Source organism: Nyctibius grandis, chromosome 11, assembly GCF_013368605.1.
Source record: "Nyctibius grandis isolate bNycGra1 chromosome 11, bNycGra1.pri, whole genome shotgun sequence".
Classification (NCBI taxonomy): Eukaryota; Metazoa; Chordata; class Aves; order Nyctibiiformes; family Nyctibiidae; genus Nyctibius; species Nyctibius grandis.
The window spans coordinates 4,570,268-4,591,345 of record NC_090668.1 but is presented as its reverse complement, the minus strand read 5'-3'; the positions used below and the strand labels follow the sequence as shown (position 1 = coordinate 4,591,345).

Sequence of the window (21,078 nt, the reverse complement as noted above, 5' to 3'; positions counted from 1 at the left end):
ACTGCAGCCCGGGGGTGAAACGGCATGGGGTAGGGTCAGAAATTCTCATAGTGGTGTGCAAAGTAGGTCTGGTCCTTCTTGTTCAGCTGCTGACAAGCCTTTTCCACACTCTCTGTCATCCCAGGCGGGCCACAGCTGAACACCCCGATCTTCTGTACCTGGGGAGGGAGGGAGCCAAAGGGTCAAGCAGCACCAGCTCTCTCCCCAGCTCTCCCCCCAGCCCAGCCCCCCTTGGCCTCTTGCCCTCCAGTAGCTTTGGGCACAGATGCTGTCTGAGCAGTCTGTCCCAGCCTGAGGAGGCTTTTTGGGGAGGTTGTCACCTCCCCATGGAGCTACTGGGGCCATGGAGGAAGGATGGGATCCCCCAGGGTCTCTGCCAGCTCTGGGCAGGGGTTGCAGCTGGGGTCTCGCCACAGCGGGGGATGTTTGGCTGGTGTGGGGCAGTGCTGACTTGTGCAGCTCATCCTGGCTCCGGAGGGTTCATGCCCCTTCTGCCCTGCCCTTGGTGCAGATGCCACCAAGGTTTCCAGGGCCTTGGGGAGAGGCTGGGACCAGTCCTCCACACTGGCTGGTGGGTGCCCCCCCTCCTGCCCCCAGCTGGGCACTGACCTCGGGGTGCACCTCCTGCAGCGAGTTGAAGAAGGGTACGAAGGGAGGGCGCCCAAAGTGGGTGATGGAGCGCAGCCCTGTGAACAGGCTCTTGTTCAGCACCTTCTGGAAGTGCCGCTCGCAGATGTACTGGAAGAGAGATCAGTGCACGTCAGATGGCCCAGCATGGCCTGGCACGGCACAGCAGTCTCCCTGGCACATGGCCAGGCTCACCAGCATGGTGGTGCGCAGATCGAACTTCTCGGCCAGCTGCGTGATGTAGATGTGCACAGAGACCAAGTCGTTCCTGTCCGCCTCCTCCACCTCGCGAATGATGTCCGCCAGCCACTCAAACTGCCGCTGCGTGCGCGTCACCCAGATGAAGTAGATCTGTGGCACACGGGGATGAGGCTCAGAGTGGGGCCAGCACCCTTGGGCATGTCCATGGGGCTCCTTCCCAGATGGATCATGGAGGATTTTACCCCCAAAGAGGCCAGCAGCAGCAGGAGGCATCTCGGGAGGGCTCTTGTCTCCCAGATGCTTCCTCTTACCTTCTTACACAGCAGCTTGGAGCTTATGGACGACTTGAAGACCAGGTCCTTGAGGATGGACGCGAAGGGTGTCACCCCGATGCCTCCTCCCACCAGCACTGACACCTCGAACTTGTGCCACTCCTGGTGGCCCTCCCCAAAGGGCCCATCCAGATAGAGCTGGAAGGGAGCCAGCCATCAGCAGAGCATCTCCTGCCTCCACTTGCCCAGATCTTGGCTGCCTTCAAGACTGGAGAAGCGCCTCGGGCTGGGCACAACCCATTGCCAAGATGCTCTCGGGCTCGGATGAACCTGTCCCCGGAGAAGCAGCGCGAGGCTCACCTTGGGCAGCTTGCCAATGAGGGCGAGGCTCTTTGGGGAGTAGAGCTCCCGCAGGCGGGTGGTCCAGGGCCCCACGGCACGGATGTGCAGGCTCAGCGTGTCCTCGTGTGGCGCCGAGGTCAGGGTGAAGGGGTGGTACTCGGTGGTGCCCAGGGCCATGCAGGCGATGCGCACCCACTGCCCGGACTTGTATTCAAAGTCCTGTGGCCGCTGGAACCGGAGGTGGGTGACACCTGGGGGGAGACGGGGATGAGGACTTCGTTAAGGTGGAGACACTGAGCAGTGGAGCTTCCTCCATCGCTGCAGCCCCCAATGCTCTTGTGAAGAGCCTGGGATGAGCTGGTGCCATGGGGCCAGGGATGTTGTACCTGAGGGCAGGAGCTCGGCTTTCACCACGCTGATCTCCACCTTCTTCCTGCTCAGGCTGAGCAGCTTGTCCGCACCGTAGATGAGAGCCGGGATGATGAAGTAGATGTGGAAGCGGGGCTGCTGGATCAGCGCGTAGCTGCCGTGGATGATGACCTGTGTGGGGAGCAGCTCCCATCAGCATGATGCTCAGCACTGCAAGCCGTCGCCCCGTGGCTGATTTGGTGGCAGCTCAGGAGCAGAGGGGAGCCGGGATTGAGGACACCAGCTCCCTTGGGACCTCCCCAGCTATTGCACTTCATCAGCTGGGCTGACTCGTGGGCTTGCGGTGCATCGGCACCACCCTTCCCTCCCAGCCCAAATGCTTTACCAGGACGTAGAGCAGCACGTAGAGGTGGTGGGTGATCCAGAAACCTTGGAAGCTGACGCGTCGGAAGTGGTGTGTGGCGAACACGTACATCACGGCCAGGATCACGAGCAGCAGCACTCCCGTCATACCTGTGAGAGGAGGGGTTGGGAGGTCCCAGGGCGGGGGGGGTCAGGACAGCCCCACAGGGGCTCCACCTGGGCTGGGCAGAGGGCTGCCCATCCTGTGCATGGGCGTGCAGGTCTGCCTTGCTGGGTGCTCTCACCTGGAATAGTCTGGAAGAACCACCAGTAATACTTCTGTGGGAGCTGTGACCTGGAGAGGGACAAGAGATTGCACCACAGAGTGACTAGACCAAACTCCTGGTTTCCTTTTTCATTCCTGTCCCTGCGCAGGACACTCTGTCTGGACTGTGCTTGAAGTTTCACCTACCCATCATCCATAAAGACACTGGAAAATAGGCAGGACAACACGCTGAGAGGCATGACTGAGAAGATGTAGACGTTCACTACGTGACCTGCAGTGTGGAGCACTGTAAGAGACAGAAAACGGGAGAGAAGAGCATCACTGTTGCTGTGGATGGAGATGTGGCAGACCCTGCTGATGTGCCCAGGGACCCGGCGATTCCTCCTCTTCTCTGGTGCAAAGCGTCTATGTCTCTGCAGGCTCTGTACGTGTCTTTAAGCTTCTGCCTGGTCCTGCTGTGCCACGATGGGCTGGTCCTCCTGCTTTAGCTGTGGTTTGTGGGTGGCACATCCTCCAGCAGCCCACCTACCTGAGAAAATCAGGGCTGCCATGGCAACCCAGCGGTGGAAGTCCACGGCGGCGTCGAAGGGGATGTAGTGATTGAGGAAGGTCTCCCGCAGGACGGTGATGAGGTTGCGGCACATGGTAAGCAGGATGTACGAGTACATGAAGGAGATGCAGGCAGCCGATCCCCGGGAGATGATGATCCCCACAAAGGTGGTCTGTGCAATTCCAGTGCTGGGGGATGCGAAGGCGTAGTCTGGGGAGAGAGAGCAGAGGGAGCGTCAATATGCCCAGCGCTGAGGGCCATGACCCTTTCTGCAACAAGGGGACAGCCACCTGCATTGGTCCACCAAGAAAAGGTCACCAGGGACTGGGCTGTGTGGGGACAGGGGCACGATTCTCCATGCCAGACCCCCCATAGCTGCTGGGTGGCAGGGTGTCCTTGGAGGTCAAGGGAGGGGGATTGTCCTCCTCTGCTGGGCACTGTGAAACTGCACCTTGGTGCTGTGTCCTCAGTTGGGCATCCAAATATGAGAGACGTCAACAAACTGGAACAAGTCCAGTGGAGGGCACCAGGATGGGTGGGAGCTGGAGGACATCACATAGGGAAAGGCTGAGGGAAATGGGCTTCTTCAGGCTGGAGGAGATGGGTCAGGGAAGACCTTGTGGCTGTCTGCAACCACTTAATGGGTGTTACAGAGGGGAGAGAGCCAAACTCTTTCTCAGAGATGCAAAGGGAAAGGCTGAGAGGCAACAGCACGAGTTTCACTGAAGGAAATTCAGGTTTGATGTAAAATAAAAACCGTTCACAGGGAGGATGGCCAAAAACCAGCACAGGCCCAATGAGGTGGTGGGATCTCCAACCTCAGAGCTCTTCAAACCTTCTCTAGACAAAGCCTTCAGCCACCTGCTTCAGCTTTGAAATTGGCCTTGCTCTGAGCAGGGCATTGGGCCAGACCTCTCCAGAGGTCCTTTCCAACCTCAGTAATCCTTTGGTTATTCCAGGGGAGGACCAACACTGTTGCCCAAAGCGGTGCTGGGACCTTTCACACCCAGCATGCCCCATGCAACCAGCAGCTTTGAGGAGCCAAGCCCATGCGTCTGGGGCAGCAGGGCTGAATGGGCACTCACAGTAGGCTCTCTCCACAAACACGCCAGCGGTGATGGCAGAGAAGAGGATCACACAGACGATATGGCGCCGGTAATTCTCAATGAAGCGCTTGAACTCCTGGATCTTCTGCTGAACTTTGTTCCTTTCGTACTTCTTCCGTTGCGCTTCGGTGTACAAATGCAGCTGGTACTGATTCGCCCTGGCAAATACAGGCGGGCTGGTGTCATTTCGAGGTTTAGCCGGCCAGGTATGTCTCAGTGCTGTGCTGCCCAGGTTTGGGTCTTCCTCTCTGTACAGCACTGTGACCACCGGTGACAGCAGGGACCTGCGGAGCTCAGTGCCAGCGGTTGATTTCAGGTCATCTCGCAGTGTACACACTTTTGAAAGCTGACAACAAATCTGCGGAGAGTGACTCATGAAGCCGCAGATAAGAACTATAAAAAGGTAATTTTCATAGTAATTATCAACTCTGCAAACTGATCCTGGGGTAGGGGAAGGTCCTTGGAGCAATTAAGGCAAATGAGGATATTCTGGCCATGAATAGCAACCACTTAACTGCTTCCTTGTAGAAATACTTGCTGCTGCCACACAGCAGTGAGAACCAGAGTCTGTCCTGCAGCTCTGGCAGGCAGCCCACGGGTGAAGCACCAGCCTCCCAAGGGGCAGAGGAGCGCAGGCAGGACCTGCCAGGCAAAGCCCCTCTCTGCGGGCAAGGCGTACCCTCTAAAAACCACTATCCCAGGCTCTGGAGTTGGCCAGTTTCTTTTTTTTTAATAGAGGCACATCACCCAGACCCAGCTACAGCACCGTCCCCACCGAGACAGGGCTGTTCCCATAGCTCTTCAGCCAGTGAGAGGCTGTGATGTGCCTGCCTGGGCTGGGGCATCTCCTGCAGGGATGGTCTCGCATCCCCTCCCTACGTTGTACCACCATCATGGGGCTGCTGGCTCCTTGCACCAGTGCCATTTGACCAGAGGGCTACCCAGGCTGACACAGAGATGTGAGAAACAGCCAAACAGGCTGAACCGGAGCCCGAGAAGCACGCCTGGTGAGGAGAGGGCATACTCACTTTCTGCCTGGTCTCTTCCTCAGCTCTTGCCCTTCTCGTTCCACGTAGTGGCTCATGGTGTCCAGGTTTGGGTCTTTCTCCTCCTCTGAGATGGTTCTGTTGGAAATAGAGCTATGTCTAGCCCAAAGCTGTACTTGCAGGAAAGGCTTGCCAAAATTTTCACTGTTTCTCCACTTTCCATCTCAGGCTCAGCTGAAAAGGTGTCCAGCTCGTTCCTGCAAGTCTGCTTGTGTTAACTTTAATTGCATGGTACATGGGCTGGATTCACTCCCAGATAACCCACCCCTCTGAAAAGCAAGGTAAGGAAGGCTCCCAACCCCACGTGGTGGATGCAACGAGGGCTCTGCAGGAGGCAGTTCCTCCCCTCTGCCTGCTTGGGTGCCAGGGGAGGAGGGCAGCAGCCCCACCACAGCATCCAGCTTGCTCATGGGCATGTCCCAGCACAGTCATCCCCCTTACCCAGCGCTAGGTGTGCGAACACCCGGTGGGAGCGTTTGTTGGAGGGGCTGAGGTGAAGGATGGGTGTGCATCAGGGCAGAAAGAGAAGAAGCAATAGCAGCAGCAGCAAGACTAAGGAGGAGAGCTTACCCTTTCGGCTCTTTCTTTTTTATGAAGGAGGCCTGGTTGTGCAGGTTTTGCTTGAGCACCTCGGGAACACCTTTGAGGAGCCAAAAGGACACACAGCCATTCAGAGTGTGCAAGATGCGGTGGACAAGGTTTAGGCATCTCCCCTGGTCAGGGGTGCGGTGGGGAGAGGCTCTGAGCTGACCCAAATGTGTTGCACATGGAGCAACAGCTGATGCCCCATTGCTGCAGTTGGGTTGGAGAGATCGATGGGACAAGACTTGGGAGCTACATATTGGGTGATGCCCATCATCTCCAGCCCTGCAGGGCCTGGGGTGACCCAGTGCCCCTGCCCACTGACCTTTGATGCAGAGCTGGGTGAGACGAAGCTCGCTGTCATGGTCCCTCAGCATGTAGTGGAAATCCTCCCATGTCAGTTCATCCCTGTCCTGAAACCCCGAGGCCCGAAACATGGACTCGGTCACCTGCTCTGCCTGCTCTCTTGACAGGCAGTTGTTGGAGATCTCGATGAAGGACCTGGAGCAAGGAGAGGAGATGGGGTCTTCAGAGGACCACAACTTGAGCCTTTCAGATAACACAGGGCAGATTCCCAGACCAGTTTCATGGGAGAAATGGGCTCTTGGTTGTGAGTGTTGAGCCCATGGGATCTCACGTAGCACCCTTGGAGAGTGAAGCACAGAAACTGGGAACTGATTTTGAAGACATCTATGTTTACAGACATTGTGAAAGCATCTAGAGAGATGAGAAGTACCTCAGCATCCTCAGAAACTCCTCCTTGGAGAGGAACCCATTCTCATCAATGTCATACATCCTGAACATCACCTTGGACTTCTCCTCTGGGGACCCTGGTGGGGAGGGAGAGAGGCGAAGTGAGAAGAAGGTTCTATTTTCATCAACAAAGATGCTTTCAAGCATTGTCTCTGAGAGTCTGGACCTGCAGCAGCAAAGCCTCACCCGCCTCTGGAAAGACTGAAAGCACACTGCTGGTCGCAGCTTGAGTAGCGACTGAATGTGAATAGCGTGCGACCCTTCCACTTGACTTCTCAAGTGCAAGGTAAAAAATCAAGTAGATGTATGTCCTTTCTTGTGCATTGTTTTGCAAGCTCAAAATGTGCTTTTGCCCAGCAATGATTTTTCTGGGAGCTGCTTTGATTGGATCTGTCATTCACCACCTCCATCTACGAATCCACCTTTCCAGTGGTCATTTAGGGAGGATCAGATATGATGTCAGATACAGTTATTATCATCTCTCAAGGACAGGATGCATGGTCCATTCAGGAGACAGGGCAGACTTGTCTATGGTGGCGAAAGATAGTTCCCCTCATGAACAGTCTTTCAGAAAACATAATTACATTGTCACTGCCCCATAACTCAAGTTGAAGCTGTCCTAAGTGAAGGGAATTTTAATCTGTATGAATGTCTACAGATTGACCTGCTGGCTGGATCTTGTCCTTCACTCTGCTGGTGGCGTTGCCAGAGCCTAGAAACAGGACTGAGGGCAGTAGATGAAGACACTAACCATCTCCAGCTCCCACCTTTCATGAAGACCACCAAGATGTCCAGGAATTCCCGGAAGGAGATGTAGCCGTTGCCGTCTTTGTCAGCCAAGGAGAACATGGAGTCCACAAACATGGAGTGGGCTTGGAGTCCCAGGGCCTCGGCAAACTCAGCCCTACTCAGCTCACATGTTAGAGACTCCTTTGCCTTCTGTGAAGATTCAAAGTTGAGCTCTCCAGCATCGGACCTGTCAATTTCCAGCACCTGCAGGTTGTGTCCCACAAAAGACATCGCATGAGTGCTGGCAGAGCAGAAGGCTGGTGTTCACTTGCCTGACCTATTGCACAAAGACTGGGGGCTCCCCTGGCACAAAACTCATGGCAGATACCATGGGGAAGTCCCGTGTCTCTCCTACACAATGTGACTTTCACACTAAACACCACTGACTGTTGTGGAGACCTCAGTTACATCATCCAAAAGTCTCTTTGCAACTTTAGACACATATCACCACAGCAGAACTTCCTTTGTCTTCTGCAAGGGAAAATGTCCCTTGGTCCTGAAAGTATCGGCAGCTTCCTTGTGCATGGCTTACCAGCTCTTACGGAGAGCAACACCAGCAACATTCATTGCTTAATCAATACCAAAATACCTTCCTCCATGCCTCAGAGCCTGCCACACCTCTACATACCTGAGCAAACAGGTGCCTGAAGAAAGTCTCCAGAATTTGTTTTCTCTGCGCCTGCGTGACTGCCCGTTTCATCAGGCTCTGCTCCTTCATCTCAGACGTATGCAGATCAAGGCCACTGTCCTCCAAGTAGCCTCGTAGCTTCCCAACGAAGTGGCTCCTCTCTGCCTCCTCGCTGAAAAGCAGCACCTGCAAAAGACCCCACCGAATGGCTGTGGGCAGCAGAGGCTCAGCTGGGATGTGGGTGCTGCTGCTCTTCACCACTGTGGTCGCTCCATGGTATGAGCTGGACCTGGTATGAGCTGGCCACCCTTCAGGGACCTGCGCTGCTCCCAGTGCCCAAGACTGAGTGGTGCAAGGTGTACGTGACCAGCGGCAGAGGATTGTGGAGGGTCCAGGGGAAGGTATCATACCTCAGGCACCATGGTACTCACCAGGTCGTACTCCTTGGGGCTCTTCAGGAGCAGAGCTTTGTTCCCTTTGTTGCTGGAAAGGATCACCTCCACCCTTTGATGGGCTTTCAGGCTGATGCTCCGGAGCACAGACCCTCTCCCATCCAACACTTTGAGCACTTTGTCAGCTTGGAGCTGAATGTAGACAGGAGAGCTGTCTGTCTTGGGACCATGCCACTCCATGGCTGATGGGAGAGAGTACAGGACTCAGCTGGAAAGGTGCACCTGGGCTCCTATTCATCCCAGCACCTCCTTCACCAAGATGCAGTTTGGGAGTGATTTCATGACCAGACGCATGTTAAGGGAAAAATGATGGTCTCCCAACTGCATGGACCCAGGAGGAGTACAGACCATGGAGCAGGGAGGCAGGATTTTTCCAGTGTCCAGATCAAGGAGCTACTGGTGCAATTGCTCTACATAGGTTTCCTTCAGATAAGGTGTGATCTGGAGAGGGTTGGAATTAGAGGGTCATAGGATAACTCAGGTTGGAAGGGACTCAAGTTGGAAGGGTTTCTCACCCAACCTTCTGCCCAGAGTAGGACCAGCTACAGGGTCAGGCCAGTCAGCTCAAGGCTTTATCTGGTCAGGTCTTGGATAGGATGGAGACTGCACAACCTCTCTGGGCTACCTGTTCCACTGCTTGACTCTCCTCCTGGGGGAACAGTTTCTCCTTACATCCAGTCTGGATATAAGCTGCAAGCCCAGCCCTGCCTTGGTATGTGCCCTGACTTCAGCAGCATCACCAGACACCACCGCAGGGCTGACAGTGCCACCTCACCGTGTATCGCCTCGCCGGTCACCTCCCTCCGCACGCTGGAGCCCTGCTTCTTCTGCAGCTTCTTGAAATCTCTCTTGCGGACAACAGCAACGATCCAGGCAACAAACAGAGCCACTGGGGACACGTGGGAGAAGGAGGCATGAGATATCACAAAGCTCCTTCCCACTTGGGCAGCATCGCCTGTGTGACTGGGGCAGACAGGGGTTTATTGCTTCTCCGTCACCCCCAGTTTGATACTGCATGGATTTGTTTAACGCAGGGGTGCCCCACCAAAGCCCTGCTCCCTCCTGGTGCCCAAGGACCCTGCCACCTCAAGGACCTCAGGAGTGACCAAAACTCAGCGGCTCCTGCTAGGAGGTGCTTGGTCCATGGGCACTCAGCCCCCTTCTCCAGTAGAAGAGAATATGGGTAAAGAAACGGAGTGGCAAACCTAAAGGCAGACAGCAGAGGACAACAATGATGATCCCGAAGCCTGCGCCGCTGCCTTTGAAGTAGTCCAGCACCATCATGGGCGTGCAGTTGGCCAGGTGTTGAGCTGTCAGCTGCTGGGGCTGGGGGCACGGGTCCCCTGCATGGGGGGAGACAGCTTGTGAGTGTCATGGGCCTTTTATCCATCTCACCTCCATCGTCCCCAGGAACCTCTGCATTAAGATGCTGGTGGGGTCATTGCCAAGTGACCCAGGGAGCACCGCAAAACTGGGGTGCTCGAGTTAAACTCCAGATCTTAGGGGACAACCCTTGTTTTTGGGTTGAACCTTTGCCTGCCACACCAAACCAAGTGCAGAGCTGGACTCAAGTGCTCTGGGAGTTCAGCACCATCACCTCTCCTGATGGTATGGACTGAGCAAGAAGCACCCTGGGCCACAGCAAAGTAGGACTCAGAGCCTCTGCTCATCCAGATGCTGCAAATCCAGGGAATCCTCCTGGTGCAATTGCACGGGGCATACACCAAGGGAACTAAAATGCCTTGCAAGGGCTGGAACGTGTGCCAAATAAAATGCTTTTGGTAAATGGGAAGGGTGTGGCAAGATCCCAAGAGGAAAAGGCATACTGCTGTGCTAGACCACTCCTCACCCCGAGCATGGCAGCAGGACTCTCTTTGGGTCTTGGCAGGGAGAGGAAAGCTCATTTCAAGTATGGCACAGGAACACTCACCCTCGCTCCAGACGAACACGTGGGGCTGGAGGTCTGTGGTGTTTGCATAGGTGACGGCAGCCAAGACTTTGTGGAAGGTGGTGTTACGGATCTCCCTGGCTTCCTCCGCTGTGAACAGCCTGGGGAAAAAGATGTGGGGCCAAGCGGTGGCCCTGGGTGTCACTGTCTGGTGGCAGGAGGGATTCGTTCCCCACACTGTTTTTAGGGACTGAGGAAGCTGGAGGATGGTTTTTCCTCCACCCCAGTTGTTATGTCTTACTGGGGCTGGCAGAGCAGCGGGCAGCCTGCTCTGTGTGCCAGACAGGGAAGACACGTTTACCCGTTCTTGGTGTTTTCGAACCAAAATCTGTCGCCATCACGCAGGCGCACAAACTGGTCCATGATGATGGCACTGAAGAGGGAGCCGTCAACCTCCAGCATGCCTCCGGGGAGCAGCTCCAGCCTGGCCGTGTTGTTGGCATACAGAGCAGCGACCTCCTCCAGGACCTAGCCAGAAACCCCCACCGCACACACGTGAGCAGAGAGAATTCTGCCAGGGCCTCAGAAAGTCTTGGCAAGCCTCAGGAGGAGCAAGGAACTTGCATCTCCCAAGCATCACACGTCTGTGGGCTGGGAGGATGCTCAGCCCCATGCAGCCTTGAGCTCATGGCTTGGACTTGAGCAACTAAGCATCACTCTCAGAGCATCTCAGCTCCAGGAGGAGCAGCGCATGCAGCAGCACAGGAGATTAGCATTTATTCATGCCGTGTAATTACACAGTTACCCCAATGCAACAGCCTCACAGGCCTGAAAATAAGCTAGGGCAGGATACGCACTGATGTCCCTCTTCCTACATCACTGAAGAAGCCAGTTATGGCCTGGACTGCCCCAATGTCCTTTGACCCAGTTCCCTGTTACCTGTTGCTCCAGGTGTGGGGCAAGGTCCGACCAGTTCTGGAGAGGTTCCAACCCAAATCGCTCCCGAGCTTGGTTATAGGTGGGCAGGCCAAGGTCTCGCCCGCGCTGAAGCCAGCTGGCCACATAGTCGGTGCGGGAGTACTTCAGGGGCCCATACCAGTAATCTGTGGGTGGATTCGAAGCTGTGGTGACGGCAAGGCAGAGCCAGAGGAGCAACACCAACTGCCATAGTTACTGGGCTGGCCTTGTCCCTCTGCCGTGGGCCATGCTGAACATGAAGACCATCTCCATGCCCTTGCCAGGATGGTCCCATGGATACGCTTAACATGCCCTGCAGCTTCTCTGCACCTCCATTAACAAGGTTGAAGCTGGTCTGAGTGTGTGGTTGAGTGCTGATGGCAGTGGTGATGGGACCTGCCTCCCCACCTCAGCCCCTGCACAGCCCTGGAGGAGAGGGTCCCACACTGATGCGCCAGCTGCAGTGCAGGGGAGTGCAGACCTTGGAGATCTTCCACTACAATGTTGTCCTCCCGCTCCGCGATCTGTGAGCTCATCCCCAGCAGGAGGTTGTCCACATCCATATCCTCAGCCTGCTGCAGCCCGGTGCTCTGAGTGGAGATGGGAAGAGCGTGTGGTTCCTTGCAGGACTGAGGATGTGGGGCAGCCCCACACCCCTGAACTGGTGCTCCTGTGAAGGGAACTCCCTTCCCTGTACCTCTCTGCTCCAGTAGCTGTTGCAGACCCGCACTGCTGGGAATGACCCACCGGGGCTGGGCACTTGCTGGAACTCACACCTGGGGTTTCTGGAACAGCAGAGAAGGGCTGGACCCACAGCCCCCAGCCAAGGCTGCCCCGGGCTGACAGGGCTTGGCTGTCCCAGTGAGGGGCAGGATGTGGGGAAGGGACAGTGACCATCCCCAGCCACAACCCCAGCTCAGGCATCCCCTTCCCTGGCATGGGCACCACTCTCCCATAGCCCCACGGGGCTGCTCCTACCTCTTGTAAACACCTGGTGGCACCATGGTGGCCAGGAATTGCCCCGCAGCCGCCATGAACTCCGGCGAGAGGCTGGGGTCCAGGTGCTGCTGGTAACCTGCGGGGCGGCAGCCACAGTCCAGCAGCTAGGCTGGAGGGAAAGGGGGCCGAGCTCCCTCTCCCACCCCATCCCTTGGCTACCTTGGTCCCCCCACCTCTGCTCCCCACACACCACCACCTGCCATGCCCCTCACCTTTGTACTTGGGAACACTTCTCCCCAGCAGGGTTGGCAGCCACTCGTACATCACGATGCTCTAGAGCACAGGGGAGCTGGGTCAGGGCCAGTGCTGGGGAGGATGTTGGGGGTCCTGGCAGAGCTGGGGGGTCCCATCCCTCACCTGGAAAGTGGCGATGACCCACTTGCGAGCATGCTGGAAGAGGTCCTCATCGGACCAGGTGGGGTGTTCCTGGGCCAGCGCCGCAGCCACGTGGTTGTGGTACCGAAACCAGGCGATGCTCTCAGCCTGCAGAAAGCGGTTCTCATTCCCCCAGGCGCTGCCCAGGTCTGCAAGAGCCGCCAGGACCGTCAGTGGGGGACACTGCCACTGGGTCTAGCTTTGCCCGTGGCTGGAGGAGCATCCCCAGCCCCGTGGCTGCAGCCCAGCATCCCCTTGTCCCCTCGCCCTTCCTTCCTCCCCAGGGAGATAAGCAGCCTGAATGAGCGAGAAGCAGCACTGGGCCCCCAGCATGGACCAAAGGTAGGGCAGGTGAGGGATTCAAAGCAAGCTGAGCAGGTTTTTATCGGTGGCAGCCCCTTTCCCCATAGAATCACAGAATCGTTTTGGTTGGAAAGGACCTTTAAGATCATCGAGTCCAACCGTTAACCCAGCACTGCCAAGGCCGCCACTAACCCATGTCCCTCAGCACCACATCTGCATGGCTTTTGAATCCTTCCAGGGATGGTGACTCCACCACTGCCCTGGGCAGCCTGTGCCAGTGCTTGACAACCCTTTTGGTAAAGAAATTCTCCCAGAGGATATTGCCTTGGATCAGAGGGACCAGCACCTGCCAGTCTCTGCATGTTGGCTATGAAATAACCCGTTGCCTCCCGGGGATGTGGTACCTTAAATTCATGGCGTGTCTTTACTGGGAAACCACTGGGGCACGCATCTTCCTCCCCTTTGGGCTGGGAAACTGCCTGGTCTCCCTCAGGACTCCTGACCCACGTGTCTTGGCTCACTGAACCCCCCAGCCCTTTCCCAGGGTCCCCTCTGTGCTCAGCTCCAGCGACTTCCTGCTCCCAGTCAGGGATGGAGCCAAGCAGGTGAAAACCCGTTGAGGATGCCACCATTACCATAGATTCCCTGGGGACCACCCTGTCCCGTGGATGGATCCAGCGCCTTCCACATGGGGATTCTCCCATCTGTCTCCCTCGGGAGGTGCCCGCTGGGCCCCGACGCCAACTGTCCCCCCGAGAAGCTCCTCAGGGCATCGCTCCAGGAGTGAGAGGGGCCGTAGATGGAGCTGCCATCCAGCCATCCCGTCACCTCGTTGGTCTAGGGCAGGCACAGGGAATAGGCATTAACAGGTGGAAAGGTGCAAAAAAAAAAAAAAGGTCTGAAAAGCCCCGACCCAGCCCTTTCGCTTGCAAAGCAGCCACCCCATCCCCTGTTTTAACAGGAGCTATCATGATGCAAATATATACACCAACAACCTCTATAGAAACTGCAGGAATTAGTGCCAGGTACAGGAAAAGACCACGTACAGGTATTTCAAAAGTACATTTTGGGGTTGTTTTTCACAATTATTTTCACCAGTGCCCAGAAGCAGACATCTGTGAATCCCTGTGTAGGCAAGACCAAGCTGGAAGGGGACTAAACGCATCTCTGGGGAAACTGGAAACACTGGAGCTGTCCCCTCCGGGGAGACCTGTCCTCACAGCAGGGAGTCCCACTGCCCCCGCAGCATGTTAAATATCTCCCCTGCCAAATGTTTTCATGAAAACATCCTTTTTAGTCTGAAAACATGCTGGAGCTTTCATTTTTCTAAGGTTAGAAATACTGCTAAAAACATGACCTACTAATCCGGCCTCGCTGTGGTTTGTCATGTGAAAGGTTCAGGAAGGTATTTGCTTTGATAATTTTGATTGGGAAGCTTTCCAGCGTGAAAGAAAAAGCACATGGGCTTGGGAACACATCCAGCCTCAGCACAGCAAAATACGGAGAAATTGGGGAAAAAATCTAGATTTTTTTTCCAAAATGACTGAAATTCAGAGAAGCTTTACAACTTTACGACAATACCGGCTCAGTTTTGTGACACATTATTAAAGATAAGAGTTGGTGCCTAAGAAAAGGTGTCATAATTACTGACCTTCTAGAGCGGTACAAGAGTATAAATTGGTTATGGAAGTTAATTACACTTGTACTAAAACGGCTCCAGTTATCACTTGTTTCACCAGATACAGACAGCTCTACCTTTGCTCATTTTGACTGAAATGATAAAACCTTTGGCAGCCAAGGAAGACTGTGAGTTGCTCGTGCTTTGCTCTTCCCTCTTCTGCCCTCCATAAACTATGCAAGATACTCAAATTTTCATTAAAATAGATGACAGATCTAGAGTAACTACATTTTCTTTGGCCAAGAAAAGCGCTGACCCTGAGCAACCACAAATGTTGCTCTGTGTGAACCAGTACTTTGGAGGTTGTGCTTTGGGTTCATTTGCAAGTGGGTCAAACACTTGAGAGATGTATATTTTTAAGGAACCAGCAGTGCCCTCCTTTTATTTTTGCAAACACTATCTTGGCTGCTACAGACCCCAGTGTCGGGTGAAGAGGGATTTCGCTGAAAGGCAAAGAGCAAAGGAAACGCTACCTACCTGTTCCCGGGGGCTGTTGGGGCTCTGCCCCGTCTCCATCGCCCACTGGATGCGCTGGAAGGGCAGGACCACGTCTCCAGTGCCTGCAGGGTCAAACACGATGTCTCCGGATGGGATGTGGATGTTCAGGAACTCAGCAGGGCAGCCAGGTTTCTCCGTCCCCAGGATGTCCAAGAGCACGTGGAAACCTGCCAGAGACCCAAACATGGTCAGGAGCTGGGACAACTGCCACCAGCACCTGGAGCAGGATGTGATGGTGGGCAGCTGAGCTGTACGTGGGCTGAGGGAACCACCCTGTGCAGCAAGAGTGGTTACCTTCCTGCCTTCACTGCTAGTTTGCTCCACAACTTTGGGCTGGAGCTCAGATGTGCTGAGGTCCAGTCCACAGCAACAGGGCTCCAGGTGCCCTCGGCCAGACCTCATGAGTAGGGTAGGGTCATTCAGGGACCAGGGTGGAGAAACTCAGCCAGCAGATGTTCAGAGACCACCAGCAGCTGGACCATCTGCTGGCCACCACTTCACCAGGAGCAAGGCTCTGCATTTAGTCACTATTTCCTTGAGCTCCTCCTTGCCTGTGGCCTTCAAGGCCAAGGGTGGCTGCTGATGCTGAGCCCGGTGGCTGCCATTGCTGTTGGCCCATTTGAGCTTTGGTATGATGGGAAAAACTACCTCCAGTGAGAAGCGAACACCAGTGTCTGCCCCTCCTGTGGCCCTTCTTGGGGCCAAGCACCGTGGCTTAGGTGTCCAGGGATGTGTATGAACCTTAAGCTGTACGGGGAGCTTATTGTCTCCGCTTCTTTGACACGTTCAGCCTGTTTTCTCAATGAGCTGAGGGTATTACCCAGACAGACATCCCCGGGCTTGGAGACCGAAGATCCCACTGAGCTCCTGAGCGACAGCAAGAACTGCTCCAACTTGCAGCAATTCTGCACAGCAATCACTCACAGTGTGGCTCTTATCACATCTGTCAGGCGTTTTGCAACGGGGTAACTCTACCGCTAAAACAAACGAGGAAGTTCCTAAACAACAAATATCAGCATTTGGGGTGACTGCCAAAGGTCACCGAAAATTCATGCAAACTTTCTTGGCTGAACAGTGCTTTGGTATGGCGATACCCAAGGCTTTATCTTCTGGGCGTGGGTCTGCTATGAAGCGGTGGGTGAGGAGCGCTCCAACGCGTGGCCGCGGGGTGTGAGGAACCAACATTTTTTCACCCAAACCAACATTTTTCCACCTGTTGCCAGGCCCCAGCTCTTACCGAAAAAGACAGCCAGCACAGTTGTATTCCTGTGGGAGGGCAGCCCAGAGGGTCCCCGTGCCACCGCGTTGCTGAGCTGGCGAGCATTGGGCACGTGGGGCTCCTGCAGTGCCTGGTAGACGCCATCCGCATAGTTGGCTGGCAGGAGACGCAGCAGCCTGGCACCTGCGGCACCAAAGCAACACAGTGTGAGTCTGGTGGCACCCAACAGATGAGAGAGAGAGCAATAGCGGGGTACACCAATGTGTGTGAAGGTCCTAGAAGAGGGCAAGAGGATGGCATAGACGCTTATAGTGGCCAAGAACACACAAGTTTTGGTACCAACACCCAAAACTTCTTGCAACACTGGGATCAGTCCTCTTAAAACTAGGAGGGATCCTCCATGGGCATGTTCCCTTCCAGTTGTCCTTCTCTGGCTGATGTGCATCCCTGTTGCCTCCTGGAGGTCTGGGGTGGTGTGCTCTAGTGGGTAACTGGAGTGAGGTTAAGCTGCTCATGCTGACTGTGCAATCCTACACAAGCAAGGTGATTGCCAGCACCGTAGGAAATAGGAGAGGGAACAGCTGGAGAGGTAGAGAGTCATGGGAGAAGATGAGAGAAGAACACCCTGACTTCGCACCCACTGCCTGTCCCGTAACTGAAAAGCCTGGAGGTGGGAGGTCATTTCTCACTGATGAGCGAGTTGGTTTCAAAAGGCTCTTCACCGGTGTGGTGGGCTTCATTTGCTGGAGCTCCCCAGAGCTGGGGGAAATCCTGAATTACTGGCTTAGTTTCGGGCTTAGTTTCCACAGGTTTGTTTCCAAATGTTAAGGTCTGATCTGTCTGTTCTGGAAGAGGGAGATCTTGTCTGCCAGGGACCTACTGGAGCTCCCTGACAGGCTTTGGTGTAACCAAAGGGCTGATGCCACACATGTCATGTTGGAGATCCATTCAGACTCAGAGGAAGCTGTGTAATTGCAACCATGCCTTGTGTCACCATGTAGGTGACTGATCTGGGCTGCAGGAAATAGGAGGATTCATAATTTTTAATATTTTAGATAAGATCCTGCCTGATCTGCCGTGGTCCCTGGCTCGGGTACATCTCCTGGAGGTGGGCCCATGGGCTGGTTGTAGGCATGAGAAAGCAGCTGGCCACTGGCACAGGGAAATCCTGCATGCCTGCCCAGTACAGACCAGTACATGCTGCACAGCAGCCCAACAGCACAGTATCTGTCCTGTGCAGAGTGGAAAAGGGTTAGGTCCAGCATGTCTGGGCCATGAACTCTTGTCTCTGGCTTTGTGTTGAACACTGCTTGAACTACGTGCTGATTTTGGCTAAAGATGCCTTTTCCTAGCTCTGGGATCCCTGACCATCACTGAAATGCCTGCTGTGAAGAACTGGGTCCTCCCTACCTTGAGTATTTTAACGGCCCCTCAAAGGCACAGCTCTGCTCTGGGACTGACCCAACATCAGTGCGACCTGCAGACGGTGCCTGGGCAGCAGGTAAAAGTGGCAAGGCCAGGACATGGGAGACAAAGCTGGGCTGCTTGCCCCCTCCAAACTGCTCTAACAGGGCTCTTAGGTGCATCTGAGGACCTACGTTGGGTGCAAACAGCCACCTCTCAGGGTCACGGGAGCTGACATTGCCTGGTCACCTGCCTGGTTCAGGCTCAAGTCAGAAAAGGTTTCTCTCTCAGTCGTAAAGCAAGCCAGATGCCAAAGTGCCAGCTCACCCCGTCCCATCATCCCCAGGCCTGGCACTCACCCACTGAGCCGCGGCTGTGGTGCAGCAGGTTGTTGTACCAGCCGTCATAGCGCTGGACCTCCCAGGAGATGCTCTCCTGGGCTCCTGGAAGAGACCAGATCCACTTGGTGAGCAGCAAAAGAAATGCATGAAATGAGCGTCTCCATTACAGCATTATATTTATATTGTGATATTTTCTCATATTCTTTTTTGAAACTTTCTGTACAAACAGTTTTTTTACACAAGTTTTGCACTCCTTTTTGGGGGATAAGCAATGTCTAAAATCAGAAATTCATGCTTGTCATCCTGATGTCCCCAGATCACCTTCTGGCCCCCAGCAGTCTACTCCCAAAGGATCTTCATTTTCTCCTTCTCTCTTATTGCATCAGAAGTCTCTCCTTACTTCCGACCCCCACAATGCCTGTGTGAGTCAAGCAAAGGCCTTGACCCTGGAATTACGCTCTCCTCCGTGCATTGTGTATCAGCACCAGCCTTTGTCAATAAATATATGCTTTGTTTCCTTTGTGTTAATTGTTATCGCTTTTATTATAATATTAGCAAGAAGCCCCAGTTCCTGGTTACAAGCTGTGTACACATATAAACAGCGGTAGGTGAGTCTGCCAACCTGCAGGCTCTGCAAGCTCAGCACTTTGCTCCATTTTTTACTTATCTCATCATAAACTGAATCATCCCCATCTCTGATATGATGCCTCATGAGTTAGAGGAAATCCCTTTGAAGGGCAGAACCTATCCAGGATCTCCCCTTGGATCCCCTTCCCTGAAACTGTACTTACTCCCCAAGGTCCACGTCGCCAGCAGAACCACGGTCAAACTCAACATCACCTCCACGGGTTGCACCAGCCACCTGGTCTTTGGAAGCAGCGACCTGCAAAGGGAGAGAAGAAGGAGGGAGCTGGCGCTGGGCTGCTCCCGGAGGCTGGGAGCATGCACAGACCATAATCCCAGCTCCCTCTTGTGGTTCCTGCTGTCTGGTAAAACCCCGCTGCCATCATCATCCATCAGCAGTATCTCCCGATTCGGGCAGTGGGAAGGTGGCAGGGGGCACGTGAGACCCCACCACCCTGGGAAAGCTCTGTCAGGAGGTGCCAGCTGGCCGGAGAAGACCTTTCTGCTGGAGCAGCACCAGTACCCCAGCTGTAGGCTCACAACTCATCATCCATGGCAGGAAGACGTTGAGCTGTGCCAGCTCCGTTATAGAAACGTGCTCTTCGTTACAGAAACAGACACGTTTCAGCTGTCAGTTTCTCTACACACCCATTGTCCCATCCAAGCAAAATGCAGCTGTGAACACCACGGGAGCAGCCTCAGCGTGCAGTCCGGCGCCCCAAAGTGTCCTAACGCTGCAGATCAAGACCTCTTGATCACGTCTGGGCTAACTCAACAGCACTTTCTCATGACCAGCCTTTCTCAAGACGCTCTACCATCTCGCTTTCCACAAAGGCCCTGGATCCAGAGCAGATTTCATCAGTGGGATCTGAACCTTTAAAATCCTGGTTAACACCCAACTGAAGAGAGGAATTCCCAGCCACGGATAGCGAAGGCTGCATTTTTTGGTCATAAACGACAGAGTGCTGCCGCTGGCTTCCCATGCACAGGAATGCCAAACTTGGATTTGACTCCAGGAGAGGGTTTTCCACTAAATAAGGCTCTTTGTCCCTTGTTCCAGCACTGTGGGAGGGTATCCAAACACTAGCATTATTTCAGAGGAGCTGTGTTGCCAAGAGATGAGGCGTTGCACAGGTTTCAGCTTTTCCTACACTGCTCTGTTGCAAGCCAAAGTGATGCTGTTGGCTTTGTTTTGTTTTAATGTTTTTTAAGTTTTAATCAAAACTTAAAGAGATTATAGCTTCAGAAAGGCTTTGCCAGCGGCTCTGCAGGTTTTATTTCTGATTTACTGGGAATTGCAGTGGGGATTTTTCACTTATGACTACCAGTGGTGCAAATTGTAAGATGTGAGTCACTACATCCACTATCCACTTGTGGAATGAAGCAATTTGAGATTTAAATAGTGTCATTTGCACTCACATTAGTTGCGTTCATAAAACTGAACGCTCATTGCCGGGTGGTGAGCATAGCATATGACAAAAGGACTGTTGTGGGTTTGACCTGGCAGGCAGCTAAATACCACGCGGCCACACGCTCACTCTCCCCTGCCCCCTGGGGAACGGGGGAGAGAATTGGAAAGGGAAAGGGACTTGTGGGTTGAGATGAAAACAGTTTAATAATTGAAATAAAATAAAATAATAATAATAGACTATACGAACAAGTGTTGCACAGTGCAACTGCTCACCACCCGCTGGCCAATGTCCAGCCTGCCCCTGGCTAGTGATCCCAGAGGAGAGAAATCACAAAACCACAATCCCATAAGAGCGAGAGCCAGCTTCATGGGAAACTCTTATCTATATACTGAGCATGACGCTGCATGATATGGAATATTCCATTGGCCAGTTTGGATCCATTGCTCCGGCTGTGCTCCCTGCCAGCTTCTTGTGCACCTGCACACTACCAAAGCCTGGGAAGCTGAAGAGTCCTTGATTTGTTAGCAACAACTAAAACCATCAGTGTATTGTCAATGTTCTTCTCACACCAAATCCCATACTAAATCCAAAACATAGCGCTATTCAAGCTACTAAGAAGAAGGTTAGCTCTATCCCAGCCAAAACCAGAACGCTGTGTTAAGTCCCTTCTGCCAGAGATTTCTGTCCTTTTGGCCTTTTGCACGAGAAAAGCTGTTTCTCAAGAAGTGACATTTCCGTGTTCCTCCTCCATCACAACAGCTCACCTGCACTCTACACCTCACAAAACGTTATTACAGGCAAACTGCTTTGTTAGCTTCCCATAACGTGGATTTAGCATTAAATCACTGGTGAAATACCTCTGCACTGGTTGCATTTTGGTTCTGGCCTCACCTCCATGCACACGGGAGCTGGGGCTGCTGAAAGCCTCAGAGCTGCTGAGAGAAGCATTGAGTGGTATCCCCGGTCACCCAGTGCCACCCCTGTCCTCCTGGACCATGGCCCTGTGGACGGGGCCCCAGAGCTCTTCCATCCCAC

The 21,078-nt window shown here is 54.2% G+C and overlaps 1 protein-coding gene across 1 annotated transcript; it reads right to left on the bottom strand.

The window, feature by feature from the left end:
* Positions 1-35: 35 nt before the first annotated feature.
* On the bottom strand, positions 36-19,185 carry DUOX2 (dual oxidase 2). The gene is made up of 34 exons (XM_068410732.1): positions 19,172-19,185; positions 18,799-18,890; positions 18,026-18,109; positions 16,281-16,445; positions 15,023-15,210; positions 13,503-13,704; positions 12,547-12,713; positions 12,402-12,462; positions 12,169-12,265; positions 11,888-11,975; positions 11,672-11,780; positions 11,173-11,336; positions 10,595-10,761; positions 10,276-10,394; positions 9,551-9,688; positions 9,121-9,234; positions 8,325-8,527; positions 7,894-8,079; positions 7,244-7,469; positions 6,460-6,553; positions 6,049-6,224; positions 5,712-5,781; positions 5,124-5,219; positions 4,075-4,253; positions 2,969-3,199; positions 2,626-2,725; positions 2,459-2,508; positions 2,197-2,324; positions 1,829-1,982; positions 1,461-1,693; positions 1,140-1,298; positions 823-978; positions 610-738; positions 36-158 (listed from the first exon to the last, which is right to left on the bottom strand). Exons 1-34 carry the CDS (start codon positions 19,183-19,185, stop codon positions 36-38), a joined length of 4,662 nt encoding a protein of 1,553 aa, XP_068266833.1.
* Positions 19,186-21,078: the final 1,893 nt, after the last annotated feature.